Source organism: Platalea leucorodia (assembly GCF_965183815.1).
Source record: "Platalea leucorodia genome assembly, chromosome: 8".
NCBI lineage: Eukaryota > Metazoa > Chordata > Aves > Pelecaniformes > Threskiornithidae > Platalea > Platalea leucorodia.
Window position 1 is genome coordinate 10,742,669 of NC_138830.1, and position 14,116 is coordinate 10,756,784.

General features: G+C 42.9%; 1 protein-coding gene across 1 annotated transcript; it reads right to left on the bottom strand.

Moving 5' to 3' along the window:
* Positions 1 to 1,109: 1,109 nt before the first annotated feature.
* Positions 1,110 to 4,098, bottom strand: LOC309594159 (tubulin alpha-3 chain; the record flags this gene model as incomplete). Its single annotated transcript, XM_082319540.1, has 4 exons — positions 3,876 to 4,098; positions 3,208 to 3,356; positions 1,650 to 2,330; positions 1,110 to 1,415 (listed from the first exon to the last, which is right to left on the bottom strand). The coding sequence occupies exons 1-4, from the start codon at positions 3,994 to 3,996 to the stop codon at positions 1,110 to 1,112; spliced, it is 1,257 nt and encodes a 418-aa protein (XP_082175666.1). The 5' UTR covers positions 3,997 to 4,098.
* Between the last annotated feature and the right edge of the window lie 10,018 nt (positions 4,099 to 14,116).

Consider the following 14,116-nt stretch of genomic DNA (forward strand, 5'->3'; position numbering starts at 1 on the left):
GCCGGGCGGCTGCCCCGGCCGCGGTCGCCTGCGGTGCCTTCCCCGGCGGCATGCCTCTCGTCCCGCTGCTTCGTAGCGATTTCTGCGCGGCGTTAGCGTGGCTTCACAGCTACGGTAGCGCTTCCAGGCCCCTCTGCCACCGCAGCGGCCGGCAGCTCCTGAGCGGGAGGCTCAGCCCGGAGCGATCCGGGAGGCGAGGCGGGACTGGGAACGGTGGCTTAGGGATGAAAACCTGCAGGCGGCTGCCGCAAGCAGCAGCGGGCCTAATGCATCCGGCTGCTGGCATCGCTCGCTCTCCTGCTGCAAAAACAGAGGCATTTTTGGTTTTAAATACAGCAATTATTTCCTTAGAACTCCATAACTTGTGCGTACGCACTATGCTCTGCGGATAGTAGTTGCAAGTACTTCCGAGAATAGCTCACTCTGGGTATCTTTAGCGTATGTAGCCCCTTTTCTCCCTCCCCATTTCATAGAACACGTAGGGAAGGAAAAACACAAACCCAAACCCACAAAACCCCCAAACAAAACCCTGAAGTTTTTTCTCCTTTTCTGGACTCAGGACTAAAAATATTTAGGGTAGTGGGTAGCAGTTTTCACCTGAGCAGAGCGTCCTACAATTTAACCGTTTCCAAGTGTCTGTAAAGCTCCCTTCCCCTGGACGTACTGCTGAAGGACATCAGAGCGTTTGGGGTTTTTTACTAGGCCAATGGAAAAAATGACAATGCTCTTTTAAAGCAGGTAACAGATCTGCTCTTTTATTTTTCTTTTCTTTTGGGATAGTAACAGTGTTATTAGTACTAAAACATCCTGAAGTAGTACTTTCCTGCTTGTTAGGAACCAGAAATCAAAGAGAGTATTATCTCAGAACGCGTTGGGATCGCAGGAGAGCGCACACAATCTCCCGATTTCTCCTGTAATTTGCACGTGACTAGACGCTGCCAAACCCTGCCATCTCAAATGGTCCTTACTCAGTGAGTATACACATAAACAGTGAAGAAGAAAAAAAATAGAAGGTAGAACCTTTAAAACTTTATTTGAAAACAATCTAACAAGTGAACAGGGTTCTGCAATTCTGTTTGTTTGGGGTTTTTTATAAATTCTTCCAGACTTCAGTTTTCTAAATATTCATCTCCTTCTTCAGCCTCTGCTTCTACCGAGTCTACGCCGACTTCTTCGTAATCTTTCTCGAGGGCAGCCAGATCTTCCCGGGCTTCAGAAAATTCTCCTTCCTCCATCCCTTCCCCGACGTACCAATGTACGAAGGCACGCTTAGCGTACATGAGATCGAATTTGTGGTCGAGGCGAGCCCACGCCTCAGCGATAGCAGTTGTGTTACTCAGCATACAGACGGCCCGCTGCACCTTTGCAAGGTCACCGCCCGGCACCACAGTCGGAGGCTGGTAGTTAATGCCCACCTTCAAGAAAACACACCAAAACTTTCCGTATGAGTGCTAAGGCTTGAAGACTTATTTCTGTTAACAATTAAAAATCACCATGGTTACGACCAAATGAAATAGCTTACTGTTATTTTGCACTTCATCAGAATATTTAACAGGGGCGTTACAACATTGCAGAATGACCGTCACCTCCGAATACTACACAATTCCTAATAATTCAAACATCAAGCAGTTAAAAAGCGATCCAAGTACCTTGAATCCAGTCGGGCACCAATCCACAAACTGAATGGTACGCTTCGTCTTGATGGTAGCAATAGCGGCGTTGACATCTTTGGGAACGACGTCCCCTCTGTATAACATACAGCAGGCCATGTATTTGCCGTGGCGGGGGTCGCACTTCACCATCTGGTTGGCTGGCTCAAAACAAGCGTTGGTGATTTCAGCCACAGATAACTGCTCGTGGTACGCTTTCTCAGCGGAGATGACGGGGGCGTATGTTACCAGGGGGAAATGGATTCGGGGGTATGGAACGAGGTTAGTTTGAAATTCTGTCAGATCCACATTGAGGGCTCCATCAAAACGCAGTGAAGCTGTGATGGATGACACAATCTGCCCAATTAATCGGTTTAAATTGGTATACGTAGGCCGTTCAATGTCAAGGTTACGACGGCATATATCGTAAATGGCTTCATTATCTACCATGAAGGCACAGTCTGAATGCTCTAATGTTGTGTGGGTAGTTAGAATGGAGTTGTAAGGTTCCACTACAGCAGTGGAAACTTGTGGTGCTGGATAAATCGCAAACTCTAGTTTAGATTTTTTGCCGTAATCAACAGAGAGCCTTTCCATGAGCAGAGATGCAAACCCTGAACCGGTGCCTCCTCCAAAACTGTGAAAGATAAGGAAACCTTGCAGCCCTGTGCACAGATCAGCCTACAAGGGGGTGGAAAAAAAGCGGGAGAAAAAAAAAAGTTATTGGTTATTTTAATAGTGCTTTCTCCAAAATCATCATTCAAAGGCATTTCTTTAAGTTTATTAGTCTTAGATTGTTATAATAAAACCCCAGCATGCCTGAAAGGTGGTCTTCCTTTTTTCTCACCTGCCTTTACTCAGAAGTACCAGTGCCTCTGCGTAACTTTTTCTGAATAGGAGTATTTCAATCGTTAAAAGTTGCTTTGTTGTCTTTGATGCCATTTTACCACTCCTGTAAGCAGCTGTGCACCACTGCGACAACTGACTTCAAATTACAGCTGGGTTACAGCTTCAGAATCTGTTTATGTTCCCATTCTAGCTTTCAGCAAGTAGCAATCAGATGCTGAAAACAAGGGTTTTTTTTTATTTTTGTAATTTTAAATAGACAATCACTATTTTACTTTGAATCATATCACCCTATGTGAGATAAAAAAACCTAGAGAAGTAATTAAAATTGCTAGGCATTCAACCAAAACCTGAGGTTCAGGCTACTAGAAATATTTTGCGTGACAGACAATGGCATGATTCAAACTGAAAACAACAAACAAACAAAAAAGTGTAAAAATGCTGTTACACTTGTTTAAGGCTTTTATAAAATGTTTATGAGGGATCCTTAAAATACTTCCAAATAATGGTATTTCAGGGCCTGAAAAAAAATTCAGTCAGTAAAACTTAAAATTTATTTAACTGCGGAGGGGGGCAAGAAGATAAAAGTTTTGTTTTAAGCAATGAACTATGCATAGAATTCTTAGGGAAAAAACAAAGCAACGCATCACTATAGCTAGCTGTAGAGCTGTATCAATTATTTTAAATACTGACTTGCAGCACAAATTCTTACCAGTTTGCGAATGCGGTCTAGCACTAGATCAACAATCTCTTTTCCAATGGTATAATGGCCTCTGGCATAATTATTGGCTGCATCTTCTTTCCCAGTAATGAGCTGCTCAGGATGGAATAACTGCCTGTATGTGCCTGTACGCACTTCATCTACAACGGAACGAACCACCACGAGGTCAGTTTGATCTGTTCAGTTCTGTGCGTGCTGCCCAGTGACCACCCACTGACTGCACGTGTCGAGAGCGCAGACGCCATCCCTGGCCGTACGCAGCTTGGCCGACCGGCCTAAAACGTTGGCACGACTTCAGCCCCTTTGTTTAGGGGAAAACATCAGGCCCTCACAAAGCAGTACTCATACCCGAGAACACAGAGGTCACCCAGAAAACTACATTACGGGTACGGACAAGATCCCAGACAGCAATTAAAGAAAACTCTGGACGCAGTGCAGCAGTCTACAAAGATTATCCAGACCGTAAAAAAGTTCCGTTGTTTTCCCAAGTGTTGTTACCTGTAGATGATTATTTCACATCTTTCAAATAACAACAACCTCAAATGTCAAAACGGCATCCAGACACGCATCTTTTAAAATCTATAGTGTTCTGAACAAACAAAAAAGACCGTAGGGGTTCTTCCCTTTTACACTGAAGCTGCTTAATGCTGGGTACCTACCGACTACGGTTGGCTCTAGGTCCACAAACACTGCTCTGGGAACATGTTTACCGGCTCCTGTCTCACTGAAGAAAGTGTTAAAAGAATCATCTCCACCTCCGATCGTTTTATCGCTAGGCATCTGACCATCGGGCTGGATCCCATGTTCAAGGCAATACAATTCCCAGCATGCATTGCCAATCTGAACACCAGCCTGACCGACGTGGATGGATATGCATTCACGCTGCAAATTAAAAACAGAGCAATGATAACAAGATATGGAGCTACCTCTCTTCTAGATTTTATTCTCATAACCATTAGCTATCTGTGGGTTGTATCTTTCCACGATCCTTCTCAGCTGCAGTGTTCCCTGGTTGCTCCAGTGAGAATTGAACTGATCGAATTGTCTGCGCTGGCAAGACTCCGCTCACTTTAGTTGACCCGGGCTGACTTTGAGAATACCGGGAGATCTTAAAGACAACATAGTCTCTATGAACACATAGGGTGAATACAGCTTCATCATCCCTTACCATGCTGCAGAAGATCTTTAATATTCTGCCTAGTCTCTTTTTCACCTTCCTTTCGTTTTGGAAGACTTCTTTATGTAATATCCCCAAATTTCCTTGATTTGTTGCCAAATCATGTACAGGGTAACTGTTGCAAGAATCTTTCCTGCACAGGACCACTCAGCATGTTTTCCTTTATAATAAGCATAGATATCTAGCCCTTGGCAATTCACAATATTTGAGTTCCCCTGTGAAATCATCCGAGAGCCCCAATCAAATGTCATCTGCGACCTTTTAGCCAGCTCCTTTCATTCTAAGCAACCGCGCCAGGGATGTTTCATCTCTCGATACCTCTGTTTTGTCTTACATGCAAGATGGAAACAAGCTTTTTTCTTTGCTTACTGTTACAGGATATCTATGAAAAAGCAGAAGCGGCAAAGAAAAAGCAGGCTGTCTGGGCTGCTCCTTCCCTGACAGCTTCATCAGAACTCGCATTCCTGAGCCCGTACGTTAATTCCCGCCCCGCGGCCCTGTCAGACGCCTTTCGCCAGCGCGGCTCGCTCTGCCACTGCCGCTCCCCTTCGGCGGGCACCGAGCCTCCAAACCCTTCGCGCCGCCTCACCGTTTCCCGCTCCCTGGCGCGTGACTGCCGCGCTGCCGTCACAGCCGACGCCAGAGGCTCGCGGCAAGCGCCACCAATCCCGCCCCTCCCCCGCCGCCCTCCGCAGCACGCGGCGCCACGCCGTCGGCTGCCCGTCGCAGCTCCTCCCCCCCGATTGGCTGTGCCCGCCGAGGCGACCCACAGCCGGCGGTTGGCCGCGCCGCGCTCCTTCCCGCCGCCCGCCCCTCACCTCTCCGCGCGGGAAGCGCCCGCTACGCACAGACCTCCGTCACCTTTCTACACGTCTCGTCACGCCAGCCGCCGGCCAGTCCCTGTGCCTCGCCTCCCCTGAGCCACTCCTACGCGAATTCCTCTCCCTCTCCCCAGTCCTTCCGCCTTACTGCTACCGCGGGGACTCCACGCGGAGACCGCCCGCGCGTCCCGCCGCGGCAGATGCAGTCATAACCCCCCCGGCCTGCCGCAGCAGGAGCACTCCCGAACACCCTTCCTCCGCCCGGCCGCCAGGACCCCGTTCCCCACCATGACGCCGTGCTAAGCTGAGGGGCTCCGGCTGCGCCACACCGCGTCGCGTCCGCCACCGCCGGCCGATCCGCACCAACTGTCGACGGCTAACCGCCTCCACACCACGCCCTCGCCTCCTGCCTCCCCATTGGCTGTTACCCGGGCGGGCCAGAGGGGAACGGAGAGCGCTGATTAGCCGGCGGCGCTCTTCTCCCCCACGTGGGGCGATGATTGCCACGTGCTCGCCCGAAGCGCGCGGGCGGGGGGGTTTCCAGAGGGCGGGGTTTGAGCCGCGCTGGGCGTGCGGGTGTCGGCCCGAGGCGGTAACGGGGGGGCGGGAGGCGCCTCAGGGCGGCCCGGGACGGCCCCTGCCCCGGCCCCGGCCCCTGCCCCGGCCCCGGCCCCTGCCCGGGGCGGCCCTGAGGGGCGGGCGAGAGGCCAGCGCGGGCTCGCACCGGCTCTGGGGGCTGCTCGGGGCCAGTGAGTGGAGGCGGGGGCGGCTGCGAAGCGCTGGCTTGACTGGAGCCGGCTTCTGTGGCGGCCATTTTGGAGGCCTCGAGCAGGCTGCTGCCTCTCGGGGAATGGCGTGAGAGCCGGCGCGCAGCTCCGGGCCAGGCGAGGAGACCTGCCACAGCCTGCAGCCCCCTTTTAGCCGAAAAAGACTGGTCGCTGGACAGCTGAAGCTGGATGTCCAGAGTTGAAGTGAGCACACTCAGTTGCTTTCTTGAGTCGCAGCCATCCCACAGGTGGTTCCCCTCTCCCTCCCTTTCTTTCCCCTCTGCCTTTTCTTTCTGTCAAAACTTCTTTTCCAGTGGTCAAGATACACCCCTGTAATGCTCCCCGTGTAGCATTCCTGTACGGAGGTTTTTCGTGGTGGGTACATGAGGCTGGAGTAGGGGATCAGATTGGTCCACAAAACACAGTAAATGCTCTATGAATTTTTTGACTAGCAGCAGAGATTATTTTTCTGTAACGTTAGTTCTGCCTAACAGGCCAATAGAAATCTCACAGAAATAAATCTAGCTAGAAGTCCTCATTTATTTTAATGTACTTTTAGTCAAGATTGGACAGGAAGGCATTACAATCAAATAGGCTTTTTTTTTTTCTATCAAGGCTTTTTTTTTTTAACTTGGGCATAGCTTAATAACAGCCTTGTACAATAGAAAGATTCAGTCTAGATTATTATCTTTATGACAGAGTGAATGAAAGTTGAAGAAAAAACTTACTTTGTTGAGAGAGCTGCCTGAAAGTTGAAATGGGAAAAGAATTCCATGTGTTGTTATAAATGTCAACGTATTCACATTCTGTTCCTGTAAATTGTATCCTTGCTCTGCATTTAAAAAATGCTGTGCTGAGGAAAAGGCGTTCTCTGTTTCAGGGGTCTGCCCACAAGGTTTGATTTCAGGTTATTGGGGATAGTTAAGTTCTGTTTCTTTGCAGAACACAAGCTATGCATCTGTGGTCCTAGGAGAAAATAAAACCTTTCAAAAGAAACTACAAAACTCAATAGCGTTTTCCTGTTTTTTTTTTTTTTTTGTTTTAAGATTGAAGCTAGAGTATTTTTCTGTGAGATTTCAGTTGTTCAATGCAAGTTTTATGCAACTTTTTATATGAGGTTTTCCATAATTTCCAACCAATTGCATTTAAAGCTACATCTGAGGGAGCAGTTTAAAACTGAGATTAACACCTGGTTCCTGCTATCGTTTTGAATTTTTTTTTAACAAGCCTTTTTAGAAAAGCAGTTTATACCTGGGAACTGGTGTAAATATGGCCATATTCTTACTAAACAGATTTTTTTCCCAGTTGTACTCAAGAATCTAAGAACAGGATTTTTACCATTTTCAATTTCTGTTAGTTTTATGCTGCTATGGAATATTGAGCTGAAGGAGATCTATGGCATGGCTGGCTTTCATTTACACATGATATTTTGTACATAATTTAAACGTTTGTATGTCTATCTCTGGTTAGGGTTAGGTTGTGGATTAGGCTGGTTTATTGCTAAGCTCTTTAATACGTAGAGGACTAGGAGTGAGCAAATAAGATAACCCTCACACATGTATAACCATATCCTAAGTTGAGACTGGTGTTAGTGGTGAGGTTATATTTGAAGTCAGAAACACCAGAGGCTGCAGTTCTTCCTTTATTATGGAGCCTTTCAAGCCTGCTGTGTAGAAAAGCCTTGCAAAGACAAATTAATTATGTACTACAGATGACCTAGTTTATGGTTGAAATTTGACTTTGGCCTTAGAGTTAATTTAAAGCCCAAGAGAGGAGAGTTTTAAGAGTTAGGTGTACAGCTTGATTCTGAAAGTCGTAGGCCTATAATGAAGATTGCCATGATAAAGGAGAATATAATTCTATCAGTGGTGTTGGTGCTTCATCCATTATCTTTAGCAATGTGACTAAGGAGTCTAAGATGCAGTTTTAGAAACACCAAAGTAATTTGAAAATAGGCCCATTTTGGCTTTTTTTTTTTCTTTTTTTTTTTTAATCTCCTCATTTTTAAAGTTGCCAGACACTTTGTGTCCAGTTCTTTATGCTGGTTTACATCCACACAATCATTGCTTTCTATTGTGTGAGTTGTAACTCCATTTTGAAGTACAAAAGTTGGTAAAATTTCTCTTAAAAGAATGGAAAAAATCTGTTTTAATTATTTTATGTAAACATTGCATTAGAAGGGCCAGCTCTAACTGTAGGCACTTTCATAAAGTCCTAGCTTCGGTCATATAAAGCCTGGAAAACCAGACCGGGAGGAATCGGATGTTGGGCAGAAGCCTTTTCTGAGACAAAGATGGCACCGGTCATCAGGAACAGCATTTGCATCTTTCTTTTGAATCATCTTTTCTTGGGTGCAGCTAGCCTGAGTCTCCTAGGCTTGTCACTGCTGCTTTTTGTCCCTGCTCCATCCTTTTCCTTTTTTGGGAAGGGATACAGGGAAAATTATATGTTGCCTACAGTGCTGGGAAGTCTTGAACAACCCTTGAGCTGAATGCAATCCTGTATTTAGTTTGGAAAACAAAAAAAAGATGGGGGAGACATATTTGCTTGTGAACAGTTTATCCTTTTTCTCTTTGGGGTTTTCTTTTTATGAATAACCTACTAAAATTAAGGCTTATGTTCTACTTTTAATATATTAATATCAAAATGTATCATCTTTATAAAATTGCATTGGATTATTTGAAAACAATCAAGTATCATCTTACAGATCTTTCTGTGAGCAGCTTTTCTGAAGAAGTTATGGAGGTGACTGTAAATTATGGTGGTTTCCAGTATAAACAACAGGTAATACTTCACAGGTGGCCCTTTTTGGACCAGCCCCTTGGTGCATGCAGGACAGAAAACAAGCTTTGAAGGGACAATACCTTTAGTTTTGTTTAGACAACATTGTGTTAATGTAATAGAAATATAGCAAGCCAACATGTATAAGTTTCTGAAAGGGATACTGCCCTTAACTACAGTGTTCCTGTTTTTCTTGTGCAGCTTGCATCTGATAGAGATGTGCTCAGTGTGCATTTGCATCTGAATTGTATGTGTGTTCGTCTGTTTGAATCGTGAAATACACTGGGGTAGTAAAGGTTGACAGACTTTATATTAGAAAAGAATTTTATGTCCTTATATTGGGTCTTTAAACCCATTGAGGGTCCTCAGAAGTTTTGGCTAAGATTTTTTTCTTTTTCCTTTTTTCCCTGCCCCCTCCCCATCCATTTCCTCTTGCAAGTCCTGTCACATTTTTTTAAAACTTCTATTTATACATTCTTGTTTTCTTACTATTTTATCTGTAAATTATTCCCATATTGGTGTAAACCATCAGTCAGTCCTTTGGAGCCAATAATAAAGGCCTATTGGTTACTCTCCTGCAGTAAAATGGGACTTTGGGTACAGGCCAAGATGGGATAGGGATTAAAATCGGAGAGGGCAAAAGTGGCCATGATGTTGTTTTTAGCATGCCATCATTTCTGGGATATCATTATTTTCAGTGTGACTTCCTAGCTAGTGACATCACTTATGAGTATATAATTCTTAACTTTTCATTAATATGCCTCATACGTTTTAACGTAACTTTAGGCAAGACACTGCTTGGGCCCTTCCTCCTTATTGAAGCTATTTAGTAGCGTTCGAATGCTGAGCGTCTTGTTTGGAGAAACATAGAATTACTCCCAAATAGAGTATGCCTTAATTGGCAGAGAGATTTCAAGAATTATTATAATTCAGTAGTAAATATTAGAAATCTAGAGAATTTACAAATGGGGAGACAGTATAAAAATACTATAAACTAGCACATCTAGTAAAGAACAAGCCGCATATGCAATTACTAAAGCAAGCATTTTTGACAGTTACACTGGTTTGCAGTGGGCAGGTTATACATCTTTCTTGTTAGGCTATAAAATGCAAGTAGATCTGATAGCACTGGGGAGTTCCACTAATCAGCACCTCTTGTTGATTCATCAAACTTTCTTACCATATAGGCTATACTAATAAATAATTATTGACCCTTAAGATCTAATAGTAGTTATCTATTCCTTTGTAGTGTAGAATTTTTTATATGACAATTGCTACTCCCATTTATTCTCAGCTGCATCAAGATGATGAGTACAATATTAACTCACAATTTTTTTTAAAACATATTCTCTCTTACAGTGGAAATTACAGTGATTAAAATATTGTCAACATTAGTAACATTGTTCACATTAATTTATTAATTTCTAGACCTTTCCTTATATTACACTTCTGTAATTGGCAGGCAAACCAAGGTACTCTGTGTAGTAATTAACAGTATTTCCCGTGTTAAGTATAAAACTGTAACCCCCCCCAAAAAAAAAAACACACAAAAAAACCACAAACAAAACAACAAACAAACCTCCAAACAAAAACCCCCACCCTGTAATAATTTTAGGATATTTACGATAAAGATCATAAATTAATTTCACCATATTTTTTTTTACTGTTAAGCAAGGAGAACAATGTGATTACCTCTTTTTCATTTTTACCAGAAATAGTAGCTAAAACAGTAGTGAAACTAGACTAAAACTGATACTTTCATGTATTGTTCTTGTTAAACTGTATAAAATTATCATAGAATAGAATCGTAGAATCGTTAAGGTTGGAAAAGACCTTTAAGATCATCGAGTCCAACCGTTAACCCAGCACTACCAAGTTCACCACTAAACCATGTCCCTGAGCACCACATCTACCCGTCTTTTAAATACCTCCAGGGATGGGGACTCAACCACTTCCCTGGGCAGCCTGTGCCAGGGCCTGACCACCCTTTCGGTGAAGAAGTTTTTCTGAATATCCAACCTAAACCTCCCCTGGTGCAGCTTGAGGCCATCTCCCCTTGTCCCATCACTTGTTACTTGGGAGAAGAGACTGACCCCCACCTCGCTACAAGCTCCTTTCTTTAGAATAAAACAGGCTTTGTGGAGACTACTTCAAACGAGGTTCCACCTAGAATAAATGTACCACGCATTTGTGAAGTGAAGCATCTGCTAACATCAATCAGCTGCATGCTGTTCTTTTCACAAAAAGCAATATAGCAGTTTACCTTTTATTTTTCTCAAAAAAACCAACCAACCAAACAAAAAAACCCAAAAACCCCTAAACCAACCAACTAACCAACAAAAAAACAAACAAAAAAAAAAAAAAAAACAAAAAAAAAACCAAACCAAAACCCGAAAGAAAAGCAAATGACAGATTTGCTGTTAACAATAAGAACTGGTAAAAATTAAGATGAAGAAATTGCTATTAATTCATTGAAGCCAGTGGAGTGATGCTTAACTCATGTTAAGCATGAGCCTAACCTAAGCTGATGTGTTTGTAATTGCAGTGCTTTGGGTTTTTCTAAGGTAAGTGTAATGGAAAACATCCAGAGATCAACACTGCCACCTTCATAATTTCATAAAAACAGATTAGCTTGTTAACTTGTTTCCTTTTAAGTCCCTCACAAGAAGATGATTTTTTTCATTCTTTAGGGATGCCTGAATATGTCAGGGTCAAATTATTGCTAGGCAAATCTGCCGTGTACTCCTCAAATTCCTGCCCAATGTGACAATAGTCCAAGCTGGTCTGAATCGCAGCAGGGGCAGAGGCTCTTGTCCATTCCACGTAACCTGCACTGCTTACGGGAGCTACTTCTTTGTGAGCCGGTTGCTCTAGACTCCTCCTGTAAGGGAAGGAGAGAAAAGCACTTCCACGTTGATGATTTAGAGTCTTTGAGCTCTACCACGCTCCCAAGATGCCTACTGCTTTCTCTCATAGTGACCCGTAGATCTATTTCAGTCTCTGTCTCAAGACTCCAGATATGTTCTTTCCTGCATCTTCAAACCATTGGCTTGCTGAGAGTACCAAATTATGGGGATTTACTGACTTTCTTACCTTTACTGTTGTGTCATTGATGCTGACTTACTGAGCACAGTTCCTTGCTGACAGAAGCAGCTATGTCACAGAATTTCTATTATAAATTGATCTCAAAGATAACAATTTATTTTGGTCTCATTCCTTCTGAAAGGGTTATCTAGAACCCAACTATTCACGTTAGTATCTTTTTTTTTCTCGTCTAAATGTATGTATGAGTAGCTATAACCATTTGTGCTTGTGTGAACAATTTTGGTTAGGTTATATAATCCTTTTCCTCTCTCAGTGGTTTGCTCTGTTGATATATGTGTAAAAATTAACCATATCCTATTTCTCAGTCTTTGTCTTAGTACACTAAGTAAGCCAAGCTCTTTTAGGCCTCTCATAATGCACATTTTCTATTCCTTATCACTGCCTAACCAACGCTGATCAAATTTAATTCTCATGAACGTTGGTGTTTCGAATTCTGCACAAAGCTATATTCTGTGTTTTACTGGCAAAACTTTTGTGGGGCCATTAATCCTACTCTCTGCTGGAAAGAGTTGTGGAGATACATGCCACAATAGCATTTAAACTATAAAATTATCCATTTACCACTGACTGACTTGACTGTGTTCAAGTCTTCCTACTATTGTTTTATACATGTCAAACTCCTTTATATACTCTTAGTTACAGAATTTCTTGTGCATCTTAACCATTCAAGCCTGATAGGTCATGTGAGCTCAGGGAGATTTTTCACCTTGACTCTTCATGGACATAAATCTTTATTAAAAGGCAGTTATCCTACACATAGCAACGACTGTGCACAGAAGGGAAAAAATAGGCCTATGCAGTATTGCCATCTTATGGCAATGATGGAAAACTGGTTAGCGTCAAAGGGAGAAATGAGAGGAGGCGTCACTGTTGAGCACTCCGTTCACTTTAGGAAATGAGTCTGAGAAAGTAAGTTCTTGAAAATATCGGCTGTAGTATAGAACCTCTAAGAGAGACTGTGTGTTCAGCCTCTTCCATGTATTCTTCAAGAGAAATTACGATAAAATGTCCCTTAAAAAAATCTGAAAGGACTTGATATTCCATCACTGCTGGATATTTTGTCTTTAGATACTGAACTCTTGATGCAGAAAATACAGCCCTTTTGAAAACAGAGGCAGGACATGAGCTGCTATACCTAACCTTTTATAGGATATGGTGTGTGCTGATCTTTGTGGTCTCAGCCATATTGATCATATCAGATTGGAGAATAACCAGACTGGAATATACTGTTATTTTATAGATGACTAAGTCTGTGTTTCTGGTATATTCAAGAGAAGATAATAAAAATCTTGCAAGCTTTGTATGAAAGAAGAAATATTACAGGGGGAGGGGAGTATAAGGAAACAGGACGGGGATAATAAAGTATAAATGAAGAAAAGTATTTGTTTCTGAAAGGCTTTTGATATTTAAAATTGTTCCTGTTCAAATGTGTAGCAACCTGAAGTTATACGTGAAAGGGAGAGAGCAGTGAACTGTGCAAGTCTTAGCATTTCTGACTGCAAGCCATTCTCTGTTGTAGGTTGTCATGGAACTGTGGATGTTGGAAGCTCAGTGTCAGACTCTGCTTCCCAGGTCTCCTGGCTTGCCCAAGAGTAGGATTCCCTTCAGTCTGCCACATGCATTGCTTAAAGAGTTAGGAAGCAAATGGGAACCAGTCCAGTGTGCAGAAGAGCTTCTGTTGGAAAATTACTGTAAATGAACTCTCTTTGTCACTTTTGGTTGTGATGAATGTGCAAGTCCTTATGGGAGAATGTTCTATCATTTTTTTTTCCTCCAAAAAAAGTCTAATAAATTTTCCTAGAATCCTGTCATCTTATAATTTTCCTTGTAAGTATATAGCTTTAATCGTAAAAGCTATAATAGAAATTTTATTTTGGTATTTGTGACCTGCACATTTGCACTGACCAAAACAGGTACACAGACAGATTTTAAACTCCATCTTGAGCCACTGAATCTATGAGAATGTGTCAGTAATTTAATGAAAAACAGGCTCTTGCCTAGAAAAGTACACTTCTGTGAGAGATCTCTGTAGACTGAAGTTAAAATTGGCTTCTAAAAGATGGAATGTCAGTCTTAAAACTGTCTAGGACCACGGCAATATCTGTATAAATCTAAAGAGGAGAAATTATGTAGTCACATAGAAGAAAATTCTGTCGAAAATCAGTCTAACTATCTGGGCTTTCTTTTGCTGTCTTTGCCTCTGACAAAGTTAGTCTGGCAAATCTATTATAAGCCGATGAATTTATACA